This window comes from Trichechus manatus, unplaced genomic scaffold, assembly GCF_000243295.1.
Source record: "Trichechus manatus latirostris isolate Lorelei unplaced genomic scaffold, TriManLat1.0 scaffold00078, whole genome shotgun sequence".
NCBI classification, from domain to species: Eukaryota; Metazoa; Chordata; class Mammalia; order Sirenia; family Trichechidae; genus Trichechus; species Trichechus manatus.
The window spans coordinates 1,637,537-1,660,874 of record NW_004444014.1 but is presented as its reverse complement, the minus strand read 5'-3'; the positions used below and the strand labels follow the sequence as shown (position 1 = coordinate 1,660,874).

At 41.9% G+C, this 23,338-nt stretch overlaps 1 protein-coding gene across 3 annotated transcripts in view; it reads left to right on the top strand.

Moving 5' to 3' along the window:
• The first annotated feature begins 5,462 nt into the window (after nt 1-5,462).
• SLC14A1 (solute carrier family 14 member 1 (Kidd blood group)) overlaps nt 5,463-23,338 on the top strand; it is a 30,110-nt gene continuing 12,234 nt past the window's right edge. Inside the window, exons 1-5 of one of the 3 annotated variants that reach the window (XM_004380892.2) lie at nt 8,531-8,812; nt 11,759-11,779; nt 12,359-12,515; nt 13,104-13,293; nt 15,914-16,042. In XM_004380892.2, the coding sequence (XP_004380949.2) occupies nt 8,627-8,812; nt 11,759-11,779; nt 12,359-12,515; nt 13,104-13,293; nt 15,914-16,042 (683 nt within the window). In that variant the 5' untranslated portion in view covers nt 8,531-8,626. Of the gene's footprint in view, nt 5,510-6,676; nt 6,741-8,530; nt 8,834-11,758; nt 11,780-12,358; nt 12,516-13,103; nt 13,294-15,913; nt 16,043-23,338 lie in introns of those variants that run through there. The other 2 variants (XM_004380891.2, XM_012556803.2) reach the window with 2 other exon arrangements.

The window sequence follows — 23,338 nt, the reverse complement described above, 5'->3', positions numbered from 1 at the left end:
GGTGTATGTTTTGTTGTCTATATTCTAAACAACAACAATAACAAAATAAAGAAAATTAAAAAAAAAAGAAAGGATAATGGTATTATAGCGCTTAGTTGACTTTTTGTAAGTGATGTGCCCAAAAAGTAAATAAGACGTTCCGCTTTGGGTTTAATTTTGGTTTTGGATAAAACTTTGAGTCAAGTTTATTCTTTAACGCCAGAATACAATGTCAGAGGGGCACAGGAATTCTCCTCCATATCTGTTACAGTATCCCTGCACAACTGCATTTCTTAGGCCAACGCCTCTATAGTGACGACTGTGAAGATTCTGGTATGAATCTGTGGTCAGTTAAATCCTAACGTCTCAGTTTACCAACTCAGGAAGTTGAGCATGCAATATGGTCCAGCTTCCAGCTGGTGAATGAGACAGAGAGTTGAATAGTTTGTTGTTGAGGCCCATCTGTTTTGACCACGATCCCAGCCTTGGCCAGCAGTAAGGAAAGAACAGGCAAGGGAAATGGGAGAAGCAGTGAGCGTGAGAAGAGTTTGAATCTCTCTCTAGTTCTTGGCTGCCAACTGGTGTAAGGCAGGGGGGTGGTAATAGGGAGCATTTGCTAACCATGAAGACTCCTTTAAATCAGGCTGAGTGACAACACTGTGCAGCTAGAAGACATCAAGCCGCAATTGGGACAACTGTGAGGGACGTGAGCTAACTGCCACCTCCTGCAGCTCCAGAGAGCAGCCTCACTTGGCCGTCTATCCCATCCCTTGCAGCTTCTTGGCTACATTGATGCTGGCTCTCTCCATGATACTCCCTGGTGGGTAGCCCAAATCCCGGGTGCCTAGCTAGGAGTGGGCCTCAGTCCATCCCACTCAGTGTCTGGTAACAGAGGTTTTTGCCAAGAGCCTGGTAGCCCCCAGCTCAGAGAACCCCATTCGCAACAGTGGTACCAGGCCAACCTGCCTTTTCTTCCCAGCCCAGTTAAGGGATAAAGCTCCACTTCCTAAGCCTGGGACCAATATCACAATGTCTTTAACAGGGAGGAAACAATCCAGTGGGCTGTGGATTGCCCTCAGGAGAGGGCCCGGGAAAATAGAACCACGCCAGTCCCCACCCCTCAGCCTCTCCAACTCTTTAATCCCTTCCTCAACCTAGCCTAGAGATTGAAACGATTCTCCTCCTACCCCTTTCCCTATTGTTCCTCACTGGGAACTGATTTATTTTTTTTTAATCCTGAAGAAACAAAAGCATCAACAGGGCCAATGAAAGCCAATATTGCCCCTTTGTGCAAAGGCACCCCCCAACCCCGTGCCCCTTCCTCAGGACAGTTCAGTGTCATCTGCAGGAATGTTGTTGTGATAAATATATGAAAGTCTAGGATGTCAATGGTGCCTCCTTAGACATGGTGCATTTGTGCAGTGCACAACCTACACACCCTTAGGTGTGGCCCTAGACACCAGAGACCTATATTATGGGCTTTACACTGGCCTGAGTTTACCTTAAAAGCTGGAAATAAAGTGATCATGTGTGAACATCTGATGAAAGTTGTAGGTAGAGATGGAAATTTCCTCATCTTTCTGCTGTGTGCAGGAGGTACAACCTCTCTTTGGGTGCTGTTTGGCTTCTTTCACATCTTAAATAAAACAAACAAAAAAAAACCTGTTGCCATCGAGTCAATTCCAACTCATAGCAACAGAGTAGAACTGCCCCATAGGGTTTCCAAGGAATGGCGGATGGATTCAAACCACTGACATTTTGGTTAGCAGCCAAGCTCTTAACCACTGTGCCACCAGGGCTCCCATGCCTTAAATGGAGCTGATTAATTGTATGACTGCATTTAACAGCTAAAAATGTAGGTGCCTCTTGCCATCCCTCATCCCCATGTTCCCCTGGCAAGGAGTTGAGTGAGCTTGCCCAGCGTGCCTGCTCGCCTCTGCAAAGGGTACCCTACTGTGAAGGGTACCCCCAAGTGGCGTTCTGGGTCAGTGGGAATTTTGGCTTTCATCTGGTGTCCTTTTGTTTGACTGTTTACAAGCCGAAACGTTGTAGCCCAGAACGCACTGAGGAACATTCTGTCCCAGACTTGCCGTCTTTGCTTCTCTCTTGTTGGAAAGTAGCGGGTAGAGAGAGAAGAATGAGAATGTTTTTAGCGAGTGCTCTCTTTTCTACTTAAGAAATCCCTGCTCAGGATGCAGAGAAGCCCTTGTGGCATACTTCTCAAGCAGAATTCCTGAGCGTGGGCACTCCCAATCACACATGCTTGAGGTGCAATTATTTGCTAAGTTAAACTGCCTATAGATAAATCAAGAGCAAGCAGCAATCAAAATGAAAGTGTTGTGATAATGACCGAGTCAAACAATGTATATTTAGAAATATCTACAAATGCCAGAACGCTGTCAAAAAAATATTAAAACCACGTCATTATCCACAATTTTGTTTCCCTTTCTTGCCATTTCTTCATCTAGTCCTTATCTTTTCTTACATATATTTGATAAATGGCCTCAAAATCTTTCTGGAAAGAAAGGGGTCTGTTATGAATAAAGAGAACTATTGGGTACTGACCTTGTCCTCTAGTATCTTCCAGTCCAGGCAGGACTGTGCAGCATAAAATATTTTTTAAAATACAAGACAGTCCAAGAGCTGTGGTGGGGCAGTGCGGGGTGGGGAGTGGTGATCACTTGTTCAGTGAGGAACATAGGCATAAGCTGCTTTAAGTTCAGAAGAGCACACTGGGGACTGGAGTCAGCTGGGAAATCCAAACAGAGAAGGAAAAAAGCTGGATGTGAAAGTCTGGGCAAAGGGTGGATAAGGAGAGAGGCGAGAGAGAGATCTTTCTAGAGGCAGAAACTCCACGGAGAAAGTCAAAAAGAAAGGAAAGCTCTGTATATGTTCAGTGGTGATTTACAGCCAGATGGAGGGATGGAAGGTAAGTCATCGGGAACAGGGAAAGGAGAAGGGGCAGACAAAGAGGGAGAGGTGGTTGAGGGGGCTGGAGAAGCGCTGGGAAACATGCGGGGGGGGGGAACCAATTGCTGTCGAGGTGACTGCAACTCTTGATGACTCCAAGTGTCAGATTACAACTGTGCTCCGTAGGGTCTTCAGTTATTCGGAAGGAGATTGCCAGGGCTTTCTTTCAAGATGCCACTGGGAAGACTCAAACTTCCCATCTTTTAGTTAGCAGCTGAACACATTAACAATTTGCACCCAGGGATTTGAAAGATGCAGGAGAGTCATGGAGAGGAAAATAAAGTTAGAGCATGAAGCCTTAGCAAATGATACTCTATAAATGATACAGAAAGGTGCTGGAGAAAGAACTGAGAAAAACCTATTGAATTCTGCAATTAGGGCTGTTTTAAAATACCTGATAACAAGTGTATACTCTCTGTATTGGATGCCGATTGTCTCTCTGATCTCCAGCTTGGAGGTTCTCTCAAGCCACAGCAACCGAAAGGCAGAGACCTGACCCAGGCAGCTGCTACTAGGAGCCCCAGGTTTCATGGAACCTTGCAGTATGAGAAGTTGGCAAGGCCTGTGTCAGCCACATACCCAGCTCAGGGCTCTTGAAAATGGTTGTTTCATGCTCATAACTGCACCCTTTCAGATGTTGGAGCCAGGAAGAAGGGTTTCCTCTGTTTCTAGCTGGATACCCTTTGCCATTGATTCCAACTCATAGGAACATTATAGGACAGAGGAGAAAGTGCCCCAGTGGGTTTCCAAGGCTGTAATCTTTACGGAAGCAGGCTGCCCGATCTTTCTTCCGTGGAGCCGCTGCTGGGTTCAAACCACAGACATTTCAAGTACTTAACAACTGTGCCACCAGAGCTCTTTTCTAGCTGGATAGAGGGACCTAACTGGGGATCCTCAGGGACAAACTAATCCTGATTGAGTGGAGCAGACTTCGAATTGTTGGCATCTCCACATGTCAGGCATGGTGCTTTACGTACATCATCACCAAACCTCATCACAATGCTATAAAGGAAATAACCTTACCGCATTTGACAGTGAGATTCAGAGAGGGTAACATACCTAAGGTTGAGGCATCTGAGGTTCAGAGAGGGTAACATATCTAAGGTCACACAACTAGTAAAGGACAAAGCTGGGGTGTCAGGATTCAAACTCAGGTCTGACACCAAACCCCACATGCTTTGCACTGTCTTGTACCTGCCATACCACAAGATCGTATTTTGTGAGTGACCAGCATTTAAGCTGTGGCCTTACAGGGACCAAGGAAGAGGCCAGGGAGAGAGGGTGGAGGAGGAGGTGTTTGCATTAGGAGATCATGGAAACACTAATGTGGTTCACTTTACTCCCATACCAGGCTGTCAGACTGCTATGACTCAGTTTTCTTCCTCAGAGTAACCCTAAGAATTTATTTTCTTTTATTTTACCAAGAAAAAGAAATTGCCTGAACCCCAAAACTCTAATCATGAGCCTGGGCCCTGTGGTCTCTCTCCCAGGCCCCAAAGGCACATCCTACACCACAGGGGGCATCTGGAGGACCGGCTTCCCCAGCTCGGAGCTGGTTCCGCCCTAGAGGACCGGGAACCCTGTGGTCTGGCAAATGTCCAGCGGGTGGAGCCAGAGAGTCCTTGGGCCGCCTTGTGAAGACAGACAAGGCCTATCTGAGCATCCAGGCGGCGGCAGGACTCGGCTGTACGTGGGGATTTTTCTTTCTTTAATACTGTGGTCATAGACGTATACGGAGTTAGTTACATTCTTGGCAAAACACAACAAGCCACAAAGTTGAAATTTAAGCAGAATGGGAAAGGAAGGGATTTTTTACTTCAACTATAAATCCGCTTGCTGTAGGAATACCTCCTGACTTCTAAAAGGCAGCGGAGTTTTGTTCTGGGATTCTCACCTGCAAAGAGGGACGTTCTAAGGAAGCATTTGCATTTTTGCTTTCTCCTCACTGGGGAGAAGGGCAGATTGGCTTACAGAAAGCAAGTGGTGTACACCTTCTCCTCTCCACCCTCCCACCACGCCCTTGGGGATCTGACTGGATTCTGACAGTTGTGAAGAAGCCGCTATCAAGCCGAGGAGAAAATTGCAGCCCGGGAGCAGTTACTTCGCTCCAGGATCTACTCTGCGGCAACCTGCCCCAAGTTTCTAGCTTAAGTGCCATTATGTTGAACATTTCCAGCTGTAAATCTTTCCAAAAATATTTGTGGGTGAGGGTAGGAGCTAGAGGAAACAGCAGGAAGAAGAAAAGATGGACTCTAGTAGGATTATCGCTGGGCAAGGAGCCCGGGATGCCCACGATGGCAAAGAGGTTGACACCGTGTCAAGAAGAGACAGAGACATCAGGTACACGAACTTGGGGACCAGTTCCTCGGCATTGCTTTGGCTCTGGTGCCCAGAGTGGGAGGGGAAAACTGTCCATGGAATGCAGAGTGGGGCTCCAATATAAAACAGTTGGTGCCTCCCACCCAGCCTTATCTCCTCCTGAACGCTCTCCCTTTTCATATAGCCCAGCAGGGCTTTATCAGCCCTGCCTTCTGACACCGGGAAGCCAGCTAGAGTGTGAGTACCCTCCTCATTGCTATTAATTTCCAACTCTGCATTGCTTGGGGTTCGTCTGATTAATCCTCTCTAATTTTTGCTTTTTCCCTTTTTGTTTTTTTTTTTTGTTGTTAGTTGCAGTCAGTTTTCAACTCATAGCGACCCCATGTGACAGAGTAGAACTGCCCCATAGGGTTTTCTTGTCTGAATCTTTCTTGTCTGAATCTTTCTTGTCTGAATCTACGGGGTTGCTATGAGTCAGAATCAACTGGATGGAACACAACAAGAACAACAATCTTTACAGAAGCAGATTGCCAGGTCTTTCATGGAGTTGCTGGGTGGGTTTGAACCACCAACCTTTTGGTCAACAGCTGAGCACTTAACTGTTACACCACCAGGGCTCCTTATTATTATTATTTTTTAATGGAGAAACATGTTTCAGATTGTTGGAACTGTGCAGAAGCAACAAAAGCAGAGTTCTGGTCAATTTACTAAAGCCAGGGGCATCTTCCAGAACCTAAAATGCAGTGTCTTCATTCATGATTTTGGAAGCAGCACTCTAGCGCGTGTGGAAGAGGGTATGCAGCAAGGCGTCCTCTTAATGTGCTGAACGGCTTTCAGAGTTAACCAACATTGTAAAGGAGTTTCAGGCTGTGTTCTTGAAATAAGTAAAGCTGGAGGCATGTTTATCTACGGACTCAAAAGAAGAAAGTAGGGTTGTGGGTATGACCCTTTCCAATTATAGCTTACGGCTCTTCTGCATGTGATATCATGCTGAAGGAAGTCTGCAGAGAACACCCACCGAGAGAACTGTTGTTGTCTTGTGCCATTGAGTCAATCCCAACTCATGGCGACCCCATGTGGTACACAGTAGAACGGCTCCATAGGGTTTTCTTGGCTCTAATCTTTAGGGAAGCAGATAGCCAGGCCTTCTCTTCCATGATGCCTCTGAGTGGGTTTGAACTGCCAACCACAGCTTCTTCACCACCTGAGCACAAACTGTTTGCGCCACCCAGGGACATCGAGATAATAGCCCGTCACAATTTGAATTTGGCAGCTTCTTTGCAGCTGTACTTTCTGGCAGGTGAAATTCAGACCTCAAGGCTTCTAGGAGCGCTGCATTCCAAGGAGGGAAGTGTTTTCATCAGGAGACATGAATACCTGACAGTATCTTCTGTGTCTCTGATTATAGCTTTAAAGAATACGGAGCACCTCCTGCTACTTAAAATCAAAAATTATCTAAAATAAAAATTATTGTAAGTACCAAATCAATGTCAATACTGCAAGCCTCTTTACTATGATAGAGCCTGAATGTTTGAATACTTTCATATTTATACCCAAAACATTGTCTTATTTTTAGAAATGATATATGAGGCATAGAAAGTTGAAAACTTTCAATTGTACAAATTTCTAGCATGTGCTGACTATAGAACGAGTTTTATTTTCTGTAATAAAATAGGGAATGTTAGTTGAATTGAAATCCTGGTATTGTATTAAAATGATGAGCACTTTAGTTATCTGTACTGTGAAATGTGCTTTCAGATGCTTGCTGGAAAGCTCACCAGGTGCAGCTTCCATATGCTTGGGCTGTAAATTTCAGCACACATAGGACTTGTGGTAGGCATGGCAGTGGTGCAGGAGAGGGAGGCCCTCTTGAGGCACGGGGACATGTTTGTTTATCAAAAGAGTCAATGCCTCCAGTAAGAAAGGGCATAGGGTAAAACTGGCGATGGCAGAGCCCATTCTTTGTTGTTGTTCAACCGCCACCCCAAGGTTATTTCAAAGTGGCCATGAAGACAACGTGTGTCTCCTGCATCACTGAGCCTTAGCCCCCACTGTGACCCTGGCATACAGAGCTGTTCTCTCACTGGTCATTGACTTGAATAGACTCTTCGGTGGTATTACTGTGCCAGGCTTCACAGTGGAAGACAAGAAACACTGAGGCTTCCCATCCATAAGGCTAACTCTGCCTGCTACTTGCTGAGTGAACTCGGATGGTCCCCACTCTGGACCTCAGTTTTCAGAGTTGAGCTTTGCAGTCTTCAAAATCCCTTCTAACGCTCAAATTTTTTAAGATTTTTTTAACTCTGAGCTCTCAGAAAATATTGATGTTGAGCTCAAGGATGTGGTTCTCCACGATGCGTGTGATTTTGGTGGAGGGAGTAGGGGAGATACCTACACTGAAAGAATGTGACAGTCCCCTCTTGTCTCTTTCTTTCCTTTTATCTTCCATTCTTCTTTCTCTTTCTTTTTTTTAACCCCACATAAAATGACAGCCTCACCATTGGGTTTCTTGACATCGTTCTTCATCAAACAAAAATATGCATAACCCACCCCCCAGACACAACATTCTGGTACATAACTAGACATATCATTTACCATGGATAAACACACACACACTCATATACACACAATTTTTTCCTAAGACATGTCAGAAATATCTTCCACAATTGTGGATTTTTCTAAATTACTCTGGCAGAGTGTACGTTTTCAAGTTTCAGACCAAACCAGTAGAAGATAGTAAACGTGAAATAAAATAAATAACAGGGGGATAAAAGAAATACTACATATGTAACTTTTCTGGAATTTCTGAAGGAAGAATGATATCCTTGGATGCAATGGAGGTTAAAAAAAAACAAACTTATAAAAAGCTGTCAGACTTCTTGGATTGAATTAAGAATTGTTTATTATTAATAAGATAATTTCCAATATTTAAGAATTCTTATTCAGATAAAAGAAAAAGTGCCATTTAGCAGAGTCTTGGACTGGGATTTTGCTATGCATAAAGTGTGGCTAGTAATCTTACTGAGAAAGTAGAGCCCATGCCATCTCTTCCTGCTCTCACATTTCATAAAGAACAAGACTGGGCCAACTTGTTGCATTGGTGTTGCTCCCCAGGCTGGAGCCCTAGTGGTTTGTCCTAAGTGTTTTGGGGGCAGGCTTCAGATCTACCAACCTCGTGCAGTGGAGAAATGCAGCAGAAAAAAACTGTTGTCTCTCCTCACGTCGGCAAGCTCTGTGCTGATGGAGAAGCTGTATTGCCCCTTAGAGGTCTCCATCCGGGGCCACACCTCATCAGAAATCCATTGGACACACTCCTGCCTCCCACCATCTTGCATTTCACGTGCTCATCCCAGCCAAGATGAGCGTCCTGATAGTTCACATATTTTTGCCCTTTGTCCTGTATGGAGAGAAAGGAAGAATGAATGGACTGTCTTTGATTGGCAGTGCTAGTGATGCCCCTCATGGTCATCTTAGGACAGACCCTTTTGGGACTAAAGCCAGTGAGGCAGCTCGCAGAGGCTTCCGCCAGCTAAGTGTGGTACTTGCCTATGGGCCGGACAAAGAGGTAAGATGCCTTTGTGCAGCTTCTAGCACTGGGGAACCTCAGCACTGCGCTGCTAGCTGATGTGCCTTTTCTGAACGAGCCTGGGAAGCAGGGGTCAGCGAGCTCTGCTGAGTGGTGCGACTGTGGTTGAGCCAGATGCATAGGAGTCTTAGTCCAAAAAGTCACATGGCATCTACCTTGAAGGGTTAGATGCTGGACTATTGAGCTGCAGGGTTTTGACAGCCATGGAAAAGCTAGGAAAGAGCCTGGGATTTAAATTTTATTCTGCTTCTATTTTATTCGTTTCTACCCTTTTGTTTATTGTCCACTCTTCTTTGTTGAGATTAAGTGGTCTACCTAGTTGGGACTGAAACATTCCCATCAGTGGAAGGTCCTCGCTCAGTAGCCTAGCATTGCCTTCCCAATTAGGTGTGTGGCTTCTAAAGTTCCCTAAAGAAATGCAAATATTCCAGTATGAGAAAATTCTGGGGTGAGGTACAACTTAAAGGCACTCATTTCTCATAACCAGTTCTCATAACTGAGTTCTCTAAAGGTAGAGCAAGTGGCCAGTGCTCCCAGGGGCTTGAACGATTCAGTAGTACAGACAAATGGGCCCCGGATGCTGCAGATGGTTAAGCACTGGCCACTAACTGAGAGGTTGTTGGTTCAAACCCACCCAGAGGTGACTTGGAAAAAAGGCCTGATGATCTGCTTCCAAAAGGTCACAGCCATGAAAACCATATGGAGGGCAGTTCTACTCTAACACGCATGGCAGCTGGTGGGAGTGGGGCTCTGTGACAACATCCAAGTGTCTGCTGGAGTCCTGAGGAAAACCCTCTCTCATGAGGAGACCCCTCTCTCTAGGGCATCATAGCCCTACAACCCATCCTAAGATGTGGGTATTAGAGATACAAATTGCAATAAGCCTTCCATATGTCAGGCCGTGGATTTGGACAAAAATAGTTTTATCTTTATTTAGCTTTGGGTGGTTCAGCAGGAGACTCAGGCCATTCAGGTTCTCAGTCGTATCTGGCCAGTTATGTTATTGGGTTTCATATCTGTAATCTCCAGAATCTCTGAAGTGATGGAGTATTTAAAACCTTCTAAATAAATATATGCTTAAAATTTTGAGAGCATGAATTTGTGTATTCTGGAATCGCCTGTATACCTGGTTGTTCCTGTAGTAAATGGAAAAGGCCATTTTAATGTTTTTATGTCATGCTGCCTCTTTTTTAAAAAAAAAACAAAAACAAACCCGTTGCTGTTGAGTTGATTCTGACTCTCTAGGACAGAGTAGAGCTGCCCCATAGGGTTTCCAGGGAGCGGCTAGTGGATTCAAACTGCCGACCTTTTGGTTTGCAGCCAAACTATTAACCACGGCACCACCAGGGCCCCGCTGCCTCTTTCCATAAAAAGCAAACCCGCTGCCATTGAGTCGATTCCAACTCATAGCGACCCCATAGGGTTTCTAAGACCGTAAACCTCTACAGAAGCAGACTGCCACATCTAAACCTCTACAGAAGCAGACTGCCACATCTTTCTCCCATGGAGCAACTGGTGGTTTCAAACTGCCGACCTTTCAGTTAGCAGTCGATCACTTTAACCACTATGCCACCAGCTGCCTCTTTAGGACTTGTTAAATTCACCTATAGAAGCTCCAGGCGGTTTTATCTTTGAGCTTCTTGTCATTGTCTGGACTGATGCCTGATGCTTCTCCTAACTTAGTATGATCTTGAAAATAGGTCACTGTAGCTGAGGAAGGGGCTTACCAACTAATATTTTCAGTTATGAGGTTTAGAAAGGGAGATACCTGAAAACAAATGATAGACATCATTTAGAGAGATTATGAAGTAAAAAGCAAATCTTCATAGTTGCTTAATGATTCAAACAGTTTTATAGGCTTAACTATGGGGTCAGCCGAGCTCCCTACGGACTTAGTTATGGTTCCTGATCTTGAACAGTTTTCAATTTAAGAATTTCTTAATGCGAAGATTCATTGAAAGACTCACAAATGCTGGTGTCCAATGTTTTGTAAAGAGAAAATGAACTTGGTCTGGAATGCATTATATAAATAGCTCATACTTTGTGTAATGATTAGTGGTTCACTTTTGTCTGAAAAACAGAACAGTTGATTGGGCAGTGAAGTAATGTAATTGAAGTGTAATGGTTAGTCAGTAAAAAATCAGCTATCTACATTTTATTTCTGTAAGGGGATTAATAGGGGCAAAAACTAGGGTCAGGACTTGTAAAAAAAAAAATTGCATGGCTTCGTTATCTGTTAAATAGCTACATTTGTTGTGTATGGTGAAAGGAAAAACGACGGGGCCAAAAACCAAAACTAGCCATGGAGACCCCTTGCTCACAGCCTGGCCACAGGGAGAAGATGAGATGGTGTATTGTCTTGGTCATGGCCAGTGTGACTGCGGCCTCAGCATCCCACAATTACGCTTTCAGGATCTGATGGTTTTGATGCTTCCCTACTTCACATTCACCTGGCTGTGCTCCTGGCTTCTCTTGCACACTCAAGGTGGTTTTATTTTTGTCCTTCCCTCTTTGCCTACCTCCGTGATTCCATCATTGGCATTCTTTCGTATTTACCATCAGCACCATGAAACACTCATTCTTTGTCTACAGGGTACCGGATTCTGGTGATGCTGATGTTTTCCTGTTACATACTTCTCATGAGAAGTGAGTAGTCTCCTAGTGAACACAAGTCATGGTTATGTCGTTAGTATTTTCCCAAAACATGCTCATTACAATTATGCCCTGTACATTCATGTATCATACAATCCTTAGGTTTTCAACAACTTTGCCCACTTCCACCTTTCCCAGTTTCTATGTCTTTCTGGAATATCTTTCTTGCCTATTTTAAAACACTTCAATAACAAATTCCAGAACTAACAGTTATTTGAGGCTGTTGCCTGATAAAAACTCAATTTCAGGTAGTCTTTCAGGTGGAGAGAGTGTGTGAGGCATTTTCTTAGGCTGTTCTCCACACACAAACTGTTCTTAAAAATGAAATGCTTTTTCGTAAATTAAAATTTTAATTTGTAAGTCTGCTTTTCTTGAAAGTAGTCAAGTCTGCGTTAGTGAGCCGGCCATTTTACAACCCCATTTCTTGCGCCTCTGATTCAGAGCATGAACATTAAGTACTTGAGCTTCACTCTTTCTATATTATTATTTGACTCGTTGTGTTGAATGAACTCTTTTTCAGTCTCCTCTGCTAGACTGAGCTCCTTGAGTGCAGGAAGTAGGTGTTCAATAAACATTTGTTGAACTAGAAACTGCACTTTAAGAAATAGAAGACATTCCATGATCTCACCCTTGACATTGATGATGAGGGTGGTGTGGAATTTGGACTTAGGTAATAATCTTCTTCATGATATTTCAAGAGGAATATGGTGTTTTCTTATTCCCATGGGACATCATGGTCCTGATGAAGGGCTTTTAAACTCATCTTCTGTAGCTACTGTGACCAAGCCTAAAGCTGACCAATCTGGAGTGTGTGGCATACGGGATGTTTATAAGCTCTGTTCTTTTCTCAAGGAGCCAGAGGAAGAGATAGCCATGGAAGACAGCTCCACTATTGCTAAACTGGACCGGGGTGAAAACCACGTTTCCCCATATCAGGGGAGAAGGTCCCTCCCCAAGGCACTTGGCTACATCACTGGCAATATGAAAGAATTTGCTGACTGGCTTAAAGGTATTTATCTTCCATCCCTTGCAGAGATAGGAGAAGCAGATTGGGGGGAATGGTTTGCTCATTCTTGTACTTATATCTTTAGTTATATCCCCCAACCTTTTATCTATCTCTTTCCTCCTCATAATTTGTCTACTTTTCACCTTCTACTCTCCTGCAAACATCTTCAATTATTTTCATGGAGATAGTGGTCAGGGCCAGGGACCTGCTTATATTAGGGGAAGACATCTGGCTCAACACTGTAATTTCAATAGTTATCAACTGAAATTTTACTATTAGTAATTTATTCCTTTGGCTTAAAAGTCTGCACCTCTGAACATGGTAAATAAGTGCATTAGCTGCTTTCTGGAGTTTAGGTTCTAATGGGGGCAATGTGGATTGAGCATAAAGAAACTAGTTACTTTCAGGGATCTGGGTACCACTGAGAGGGCAAAGGGTTCAGAAAGAAAAAGCTTAAAGGAACATCAAAAATAGGTTTCACCTTGATCACAGGTAATTGTGATGATTTTGCTCTGGGCAGGTTCTGGTGTTGGGAAGGTGCATCACGGGCCTTGGTCACTTCCTTAGGTTTGCCCGTCTCATATCTTCCAGACAAGCCTGTGGTACTTCAGTTCATTGACTGGGTTCTTCGGGGGATGGCCCAAGTGGTGTTTGTCAGCAACCCCATCAGTGGAATCCTGATTGTGGTGGGACTTCTTGTCCAGAACCCCTGGTGGGCTCTCACTGGCTGTGTGGGAACCGTGGTCTCCACTCTGACGGCCCTGCTGCTCAGTCAAGACAGGTAGGAGGCCAACCAGTGACTGTGGGCCGAGTGATAACACCACACCCTTCTCAGGAGAAACAACGTTTATTCCACAGAACTCTTTATATTTGCCCTTGGTCAGAAGTCAGGGAATCATTTATAATCTTTGATTCATGGTGCATGAACAACAATGAGTAAGTGGTCAGTCTGAATGATGCCAGATTCTCATGGCAGTGCATGTAACCAGAACTAAGCTGCAAAGTAATTTCCAGGAGAGCTTCTGTAAGGATCTTCTTCACTGATTGATTAAATTATTTATCATTAGCATTTCGTTTGTTTGGGCAAAAATTCTAATGAGTTCATGAAAAGTCTTGGTGGCATAATAACCCTCATGATCGTGTTTCCACAATTAGTTGAGCAAACTTAATCTTCATAGATAGTGCAAAGGTTAGGCACAGCTTCTGTAGAGATGAATGATTGTAAATTCCAAGTTAGCAAGTTCTGACTTAGAAAGCTTGAGTGTGTCTTCTGAAATATATGTTAGGTTAAAAATAGCATCTACTTCATAAATTGATCTATCATTGAATAAGTAATCAGCTGACTCCCACCAGGGAAGCAGGTGGCACCTGACTACTAATTCCTTCAGGTGCCAGGATCAATGCATAATCACCAATGCAGCTATGATCTTGTAACACTTACTGTAAATTGCCTAAGGAAGTTCTCTAGCAGACAGTCAGCAAATGTTCCGCTTTCCCATCAGGTCGAAGAAGCCTGATTTGCTCCCTGTAGAGGATGGTTTTGTATCCTAAGTTCAACCCTATTGCAACACACACCAACAAAATGATCTTCCAGTTGGGGGGTGTGGGCTAGAATTGTGCCATATTGAATTCCTTCATTGTTATGTTCCAATGAAAGTTGACCTCATATTCCTTATCAGTATTATTTATAAAACAAGCCATATTTACATCTGTTAATTTTCAAATCTCTTTTTACTTTCCTTGGTGTTAAAGGACTGTATTAAAATTGCAGTCTTCTGTTTTAGGTGAATGCCCGTCTTCCTATTTCTTTAACCATGTCATCTCACAAGCTGTTGAGAGTGCCATTCATTTGCCATTGAAGAAACTCAAGCATTAAATCTCCAACTTACTTGTTGAGAGGACAAGTCTTTGCATAGCTCTCCACTTGCATCGTATATAATCTCAACTGCTGAAGAGCGTTGTCAGCTCCTGTTGTTATTAGTTGCCATCAAGTAGATTCTGACTCATGGCAGCCCCATGTGTACAGAGTGGACTGCTCCATAGGGTTTTCAAGGCTGTGACCTTTTGGAAGCAGATCACCAGACTTGTCTTCTGAGGCAACTCTTGGTGGGTTCTAACCCCCAACCTTTCTGTTAGTAGTCGAGCACTTAACCATTTGTGCCCCGCAGGGACACTTCCTTCTCACTTCCTAGGCTAAACCAATACAATTTGCATCACCTCCCACAGTCCTGAAGAATTATTTAAGAGAGGCAAAGTTCTTTTGAATACGGATTCCCACCTGGAATGCTCTTGCTCAGAAGAATGTCCCTGACATCATCTTGCCTGTTGAATTATTGCCTCCTGCCCCTAGTTAAAAACAGCCAAGAAGCTCTCATGCCTTCAGTACTCTCTCATAGTTGCAAGGCTTCCTGGCTGCCATCACCTCCCTCTAGGGCCATGCATTCGACCTTACCCACACACATCACCGCCTTCACACGCCCATGGCCCTCACAGACATAGTCCCCTGAGTGCTGGAGTCTTGGGAAGTCAATCTGTGCCCTTCATGGTACCAGACATGAGCAACTCTCAGAGCACTGATATGGGGAGTGGCAGGGGCGGGGACGGGGGGCTGGCTCATCAGCCTTGCAGCTCATTCTACAGAAATCATTCCATTTCTCACTCAGGGCTTCTAGTTCCCAGTTATGAAATGGGAACAATTTTGGCCATGAGTAAAAACTTACCTGCAGGATAACATTTGGAAGTGAGGTTAAATGTTGAACAGAAAAGAATTAGGTATTAAATATGCACACAATTAAATGAGGGTGATTTTGGCAAGTAAAGGAAAAGTAATTGTTTTTCTTTTCGATAACTTGGAAGTGTATGTTTGCAGAAAACAAAATGGAAGGATAGGAAGATGAAAATGTATGCTAAATTGAAAGGTTCACGTTCATAGGGTCAAAGACACTATAAAAGTAAATTTACATTTCAGGAGTCTTATATCTCTCCCAAGAAATTAGACTTAGGAAACAGTTTATATGTAAAAGCTCTATTCAAGGCAAAGGCACTTAATGATATAAAGAAGCAATAATAACTTTCTGAAGGAAAGACTAAGAGGAAGTAGAACATGTTGTCTTGCTAATTTCTCTTTCCTCACCTTAGACACTGGAGTTCAATCTTCAACCATGATACTGTGTGTGGGGGACGGGTGTTACATATGTATATTTGTATTTTTACCTACGTATATTTTACTTTTTCATGTTTTTATTCGTATTGGTATGATGCTTACATAGTCCTTGAGATAAATTTCCAAATGTAATCTCATTTTCTAATGCGAGAATGATCTGGAAGTTACAAGTGTGATTTTTGTGCAAGGCCAGCCAAAGTCTACCCAGACATATTCATGCTCTGCCTCCCACCCACAGGTCAGCAATAGCTGCAGGGCTCCAGGGATACAACGCCACCCTGGTGGGAATACTCATGGCTGTCTTTTCAGACAAGGGAAACTATTTCTGGTGGCTGTTATTCCCCGTATGTGCTATGTCCATGACTTGGTAAGTTGCACCAGGTTTTCAAAATGTCTTTATTTTAAAAATTTAGATTCAGGTTATATCTACTAGAACCAGAAACAACCATTTAAAAAGATGTACGTTTCCTCACAACCAGTTATTTGGCCTTATGTCTGATCTCTCTACAACGTCCACCAATACTTTCCCCTTAACCACCAGTGCCAGCTGCCGTTGAGTCAGTCCAACTCATGATGATCCCATGTGTGTCAGAGTAGAACTGTGTTGTCAATGGCTGAATTGTTCCAAAGTAGATTGCCAGGCCCTTCTTCCAAGGTGCATCTGGTGAACTCGAACCTCCAAACTTTTTTAATTTTTATTGTGCTTTAGATGAAGGTTTACAAAGCAAATTAGTTTCTGATTAAAAAATTAATATATGTATTGTTTTGTAACATTGGTTGCCAATCCCACAACTTGTCAACGCTCTCGCCTTTTCGACCTTGGTTTCCCCATTATCAGCTTTCCTGCCCCCTCGTGCCTTCTTGTCCTTCTCCTGGGCTGGTATGCCTATTTAGTCTTGTTTTGTTTTATGGGCCTGTCTAATCTTTGGCTGAAGGCTGAAGCTCAGGAGTGACTTCAGTACTGAGTTAAAAGGGTGTCTGGGGGCCATACTCTCCAGGTTTCTCCAGTCTATGTCAGACCAGTAAGTCTGGTCTTTTTTGGAGTTAGAATTTTGTTCTACATTTATCTTTAGCTCTGTCTGGGACCCTCTATTATGATACTTATCAGAGCAGTCAGTGGTAATAGCTGGACACCGTCTAGTTGTGCTAGACTCAGTCTGATGGAGGCTGTGGTGATTGTGGTCCATTAGTCCTTTGGACTAATCTTTCCCTTGTGTCTTTGGTTTTCTTCATTTTCCCTTGTCCAGATGGGTTGGGACAGTGGAGTATCTTAGATGGCCACTCACAAACTTTTAAGACCCCAGACGTCACTCACCAAAGTAGGATGTAGAACATTTTCTTTGTAAACTATGTTATGCCAGATGAGCTAGATGTCCCCCAAGACCATGGTCCCCAGCCCTCAGTCCAGTAATTCAGTCCCTCAGGGAGTTTGGATGTGTCTATGCAGCTTCCATGACCTTGACTTAGCCAAGCTGTGCTGGCTTCCCCAATGTCGTGTACTGTCTTAGCCTTCACCAAAGTTACCTCTTATCTGTTGTTGATTTACTGTTTTTCCCTCCTCACCCCTTCCCTCCCTCATAACCATCAAAGATAGCTTCTTCTTGTGTGTAAACCTTTTCATGAGTTTTTTATAATAGTGGTCTCGTATAATATTTGTCCTTTTGTGATTGACTTATTTCACTCAGCATAATGCCCTCCAGATTTATCCATGTTGTGAGATGTTTCACAGATTCATCACTATTCTTTATCATTGCGTAGTATTCCATTGTGTGTATGTACCATAGATTGTTTATCCATTCATCTGTTGATGGGCATCTAGGTTGTTTCCATCTTTTTGCTACTGTCAACAATGCTGCAATGAACATGGGTGTACATATCTCTATTTGTGTGATGGCTCTTATTTCTCTGGGATATATTCCTAGGACTGGGATTGCTGGATCGTATGATATTTCTATTTCTAGCTTTCTGAGGAAGCGCCATATCATTTTCTAAAATGGTTGTACCATTTTGTATTCCCACCAGTAGTGCATAAGAATTCCAATCTCCCTACTGCCTCTCCAACATTTGTTATTTTCTTTTTTCTTCAGTCATGCCAGTAATGTCACAGTGAGATGATATCTCCTAATAGTTTTCATTTGCATTTCTCTAATGGCTAGTAATCTCAGACATTTCCTCATGTGTTTGTTAGCTGCCTCAATGTCTTGTTGTCTTGTTGGTGAAGTGTCTGTTCATATCCTTTGTCCATTCTTTAATTGGATTATTTTTCTTTTTTTGTTGTAGAGTCATTGGATTTCCTACAGATTTTAGAGATTAGACCTTTGTCAGGTTTGTCATAGCCAATTTTTTTTCCCCAGTCTGTAGGTTCTCTTTTTACTCTTTTCAAGTCTTTTTATAAGCATAAGTGTTTAATTTTTAGAAGATATCATTATATAGCTTATCTTCTGGTGTTTGTGTATTTTTAGTTGTGATTTGAATCCTGTTTATGCCATGTATTAGGGCCTCTAGCATTGACCCTATTTTTTCTTCTATGATCTCTATAGTTTTTGGCTTTATATTTAGGTCTTTGATCCATTTTGAATTAGTTTCTGTGTATGGTGTGAGGTATGGGTCCTGTTTCATTTTTTTGCAGATGGACATCCAGTTTTGCCAGCACCCTTTGTTAAAAAGACTGTCTTTTCTCCATTTAATGGACTTTGGGCCTTTGTCGAAGATCAGGTAGCTGCAGGTGGATGGATTCACATCTGGGCTCTCAATTCTGTTTCATTGGTCAACGTGTCTGTCATTGTACCAGTACGAGGCTGTTTTGACTACCGTAGCTGTATAGTAGGTTCTGAGGTCAGGGAGTGCGAGTTCTCCTACTTTATTCTTTTCTTCAGTAGTGCTTTCCTATCCGAGACCTCTTCCTTTTCCATATAAAGTTAATAATTAGTTTTTCCATCTCGTTAAAGAATGCTGTTGGTATTTGGATCGGGATTGCATTCTATTTGTAGATTGCTTTGGGTAGAATTGACATTTTCACAATGTTGAGTCTACCTATCCATGAGCATGGTATGTTTTTCCATTTATGTCGGTCTCTTTTGGTTCTTGCAGTAGTGTTTTGTAGTTTTCTTTGTATAGGTCTTTTACAACCCTAGTTGGATTTATTCCTAAGTATTTTATGTTTTTAGGGGCTATTATAAATGGTATTGCATCCCTGATTTCTTTTTCATTGTTCTCTTTATTGGTGCATAGGAATCCAACTGATTTTTGAATGTTTATCTTGTATCCTGCTACTCTGCTGAATCTTTCTATTAGTTCCAGTAGTTTTCTTGTGGAGTCTTTTGGGTTCTCTGGGTATAGTATCATATCATCCACAAATGGGGACAGTTTTACTTCTTCCTTACCAATATGGATAAGCTTTATTTCTTTTTCTTGCCTTACTGCTTTAGCTAGGACATCCAGCACAATGTTAAACAGGAGTGGTGATAAAGGGCATCCTTGTCTTGTTCCTGTTCTCAAGGGGAATATTTTAAGCCTCTCTCCATTAAGAATGATGTTGGCTGTTGGTTTTATATACATGCCCTTTATTATGTTGAGGAATTTCCCTTCTATACCTATTTTACTGAGAGTTTTTATCAGGAATGTGTGTTGGACTTTGTCAAATGCGTTTTTGGTGTCAATTGAGATGACGATTAATTTTTCTGTTTTATCCATGTGGTAGATTACCTTGATTGATTTTCTAATGTTGAACCATCTTTACATCCAGGTTTGAATCCCACTTGGTCATGGTGTATTATTTTTTTGATATATGCTGAATTCTATTGGCTAGAATTTTGTTGAGAATTTTTCCATCTATATTCATGAGAGATATTGGTCTATAACTTTCTTTTTTGTGGTGTCTTTGCCTGGTTTTGGTATCAGGGTTGTGCTGGCTTCATAGAATGAATTCAGAAGTATCCCTTCCTTTTCTATGTTCTGAAATAGTTTGAGTAGTACTGGTGTGAGCTCTTCTCTGAATGTTTGGTAGAATTCTCCAGTGAAGCCTTCTGGGCCAGGGCTTTTTTTTTTTTTTTTTTTCTTTGGAAGTTTTTTTGATTACATTTTCAGTCTCTTTGCTTGTTAAGGGTCTGTTCAGATTTTTTACTTCGATTTGTTTTAGTTTAGGTAGGTAGTGTGTTTCTAAAAACTTGTCCATTTCCTCTAGGTTTTCAAATTTGTTGGAGTGTAGTTTTTCATAGTACTCTGTTATGATCCTTTTTACTTCAGTTGAGTCTGTTCTAATGTCCCCCATTTCATGTCTCATTTGGGTTATTTGTGTCCTCTCCTGGTTGTTGTTTTTCTTTTTTTTTTTTTGTCAGTTTGGCCAATGGTTTGTCGATTTTGTTGATCCTTTCAAAGAACTAACTTTTGGTTTTGTTGATTCTATTGTTTTTCTCTTCTCTATTTCACTTATTTATGCTCTGATCTTTATTATTTTCTTTCTTCTAGTGACTGTGGGCTTCTTTTGCTGTTCTCTTTCTGTTTGTTCGAGTTGTTTAGCTAATGTTTTGATTTTGTCCCTTTCTTCTTTTTTGATGTGTGCATCTATTGCTATAAATTGACCTCTGAGCACTGACTTTACTGTGTCCCAAAGGTTTTGGTATGATGTGTTTTCATTCTCATTTGATTCTAGGAATTTTTTTATTCCATCTTTGATTTCTTCTATTACCCAGTGGCTTTTAAGCAGAGTGTTATTCAGTTTCCATGTATTTGATTTTTTTCCCTTGCTCTTCCTGTTATTAGTTTCTACTTTTATGGCATTGTGATCAGAGAAGATGTTTTGTATTATCTAAATGTTTTGGATTTTGTTGAGGGTTGCTTTGTGGCCTAAGATGTGGTCTATTCTGGAGAATGTTCCATGTGTGTTGGAAAAGAATGTGTACTTTGCTGCTGTTGGTTGGAGTGTTCAGTATATGTCTATGAGGTCAAGTTGATTGATTGTGGCCTTTAGATCTTCTGTATCTTTGCTGAGTTTCTTTCTAGATGTTCTGTCCTTTACTGAGAGTGGTGTGTTGAAGTCTCCTACTATTATTATGGAACTGTCAATTTCTCTTTTCAGTGCTATTAGAGATTGTTTTATGTATTTTGAAGACTTGTCATTGGGTACATAGATGTTTATTATGGTTATATCCTCATGGTGGATTGTCCATTTAATCATTATATAATGTCCTTCTTTGTCTTTTGTGGTGGATTTTGTTTTAAAGTCTATTTTATCTGAGATTAGTATTGCCACTCCTGCTCTTTTTTGGTTGCTATTTGTTTGGTATATTTTTTTCCATCCTTTGATTTTTAATAAATTTATGTCTTTGTTTCTAAGGTGTGTCTCTCATAGACAGCATATGGATGGATTCTGTTTTTTTATCCATTCTATCACTCTTTGTCTCTTTATGGGTACATTTAAACCAGTTATGTTCAGTGTGATTATTGATAGATGTGAGTTTATTGCTGTCATTTTTAGTGCTTTTTTGTGGTATTAATGTTTTCTTTGTTCCTCTTACTCTCCTGTACTGAATTCCTTTTGTGGATTTTTTTTCATTTCCTTCATTTTTGTAGATTTTTTGTTTACTGAGACGTTATGTTTTTCTTCTTTATTTTGATGAGTAGTTTCATTAACTTTCTTTGTGGTTACCTTGAAATTTACCCCATCTTTCTAAGTTTAAACCAATCTTTTATTACTTGATGTCATCTTGACTTCCTGTCCATTTGAAAGTTCTATACCTGCACTTTTTATTCTCTCTTTTATTTTTCTGATGTTGTCATCGTTTACAGATAGACTTCTCTGGTTCCCTGTTGTAAATCTTTTAGTTTTGTTTTATCTCTGAGAGTTCATTACCTAGGTTGGTATCTGGCTGATGCTATCTTGGGTCCTAGATTCAGGTTGTTGTCTGACATTGTTGCTTCTCTAACTGAAGGACTCCCTTTAATAATTCTTGTAGGTTTGGTTTGGTTTTTACATAGTCTCTTGATTTCTGTTTATCTGGAAATGTCCGAATTTCACCATCGTATTTGAGCAAAAGTTGTGCAGGATATATTATTCTTGGTTGGCCTTTTTTTTTCTTTCGAGATTTTATATATGTCATCCCATTGCCTTCTTGCCTACATGGCTTCTGCCAAGTAATCAGAGATTAGTCTTATTGTTTCCTCTTTGTTTGTGACTTTTTGTTTTTCTGGAGCTGTTCTCAGGATTCTTTCTTTGTATGTGGTTTTAGCAAGTGTAATTATGATGTCTTGGTGATTTTCTTTTGGGGTCTATCCTATGTGGGGTTCATCGAGCTTCCTAGATGATCAGCATTTCATCTTTCATGTTATTAGGCAAGTTTTCTGTCAGCAAATCTTCAGTGATCTTCTCTGTGTTTTCCATCTTCTCCCCCGTTCTGGAACTCCAATCACACGCAAATTTTTGTTTTTGATTGTATCCCACATTGTTCTTAGGGTTTCTTGATTTTTATTCATTCTTTTCTCTTAATTTTCCTCAAACAAAATGGTATCCAAGAATATGTCTTCAATTTTGCTGATTCTGTCTTCCATTGTTTCAAATTTGCTCCTGAAACCTTCTATTGCACTGTCCATTTCTGAAATCTTGTTTGTTTTTTGGATTTCTAACTGCTGTTTTTGTATGATTTCTAGTTGTTTATTTATTTTAAAATTTTATTCCTGTATTATTTTCCTGAATTCTTCCATTGTTTTGTCTGTCTTTTCCATGATTTTGTCTTTTTTTTTCCTTATTTTTGTCTGTTTTCCTTCGTCTCATGGAGAGCCCTAAATATTAGATTTTTGAATTTTCTCTGAGGTAGTTCCACTGCCTTTTCTTCTACTGGAAGGTCATCTGGTGTTTTAATTTGGAAGCTTTCTGGTGCCATCCTGTCCTTTTTTTTATGTTTTGATATTGTCTTCTGTCTTCAGGACATTGAAGAATTATTTTCTTCATTAATTGTTTGTAGATTTGTTTGTTTTGTCCTGCTTTTATGTTTCATTTGGTTATGTCTGGGCAGGTGGGCTGGGTGTGCTTTGTTGCTTGCTCATCTGTGGGCACAGTACTTCTCACCACCTCGTCCAGGTGGGCAGGGCCAGTTACTCAGCTATGTGCATCAGGGCAGGTCCAGCAGAGGGGTAGGGATGGGGCATTTGCAGCACATACTGGGGTCGACAGTGTGGGGCAAGGGAGCAGTTCAGGGTGGGGTCCAGTGGTCCACGCCTATGCCGCTCAAGGGTGCAGCACTCAGCACACGGTGCAGGTGGACAGGTGGGAAGGGAGAAGATGTGAAGTGCATAGGTAATTGAGTGAGAGAAAGAAGAGAGAAACAGAAGCAAAGAAAAAGAAAAAGTGAATAAAATGGTGACGTGGTAGGATTTGGCAAGTGGGGGCAGTACAGACCTGGCAAGACCATGCACTGGTGGCTTTCTACCTGTGCATTGCAGCTCGACCTGTTAAGCAGGGGCATAGGCAATGCACAGGGCAAGGTGGGCTGGAGAAAGAGAAGAAAGAAAAAACAAAACAACAAAAAATAAATAAATATGGTACTGAGGGAGCTAGCCATTGAGGCAGGGCGGAATTAGGGTGGTGGTGAGTTGATGTCTCTCTCACCAAGCAGCGCAGCACGGCCCATCAAGAAGGGGCAGAGGCTGTACAGGGCCTAGATGGGAG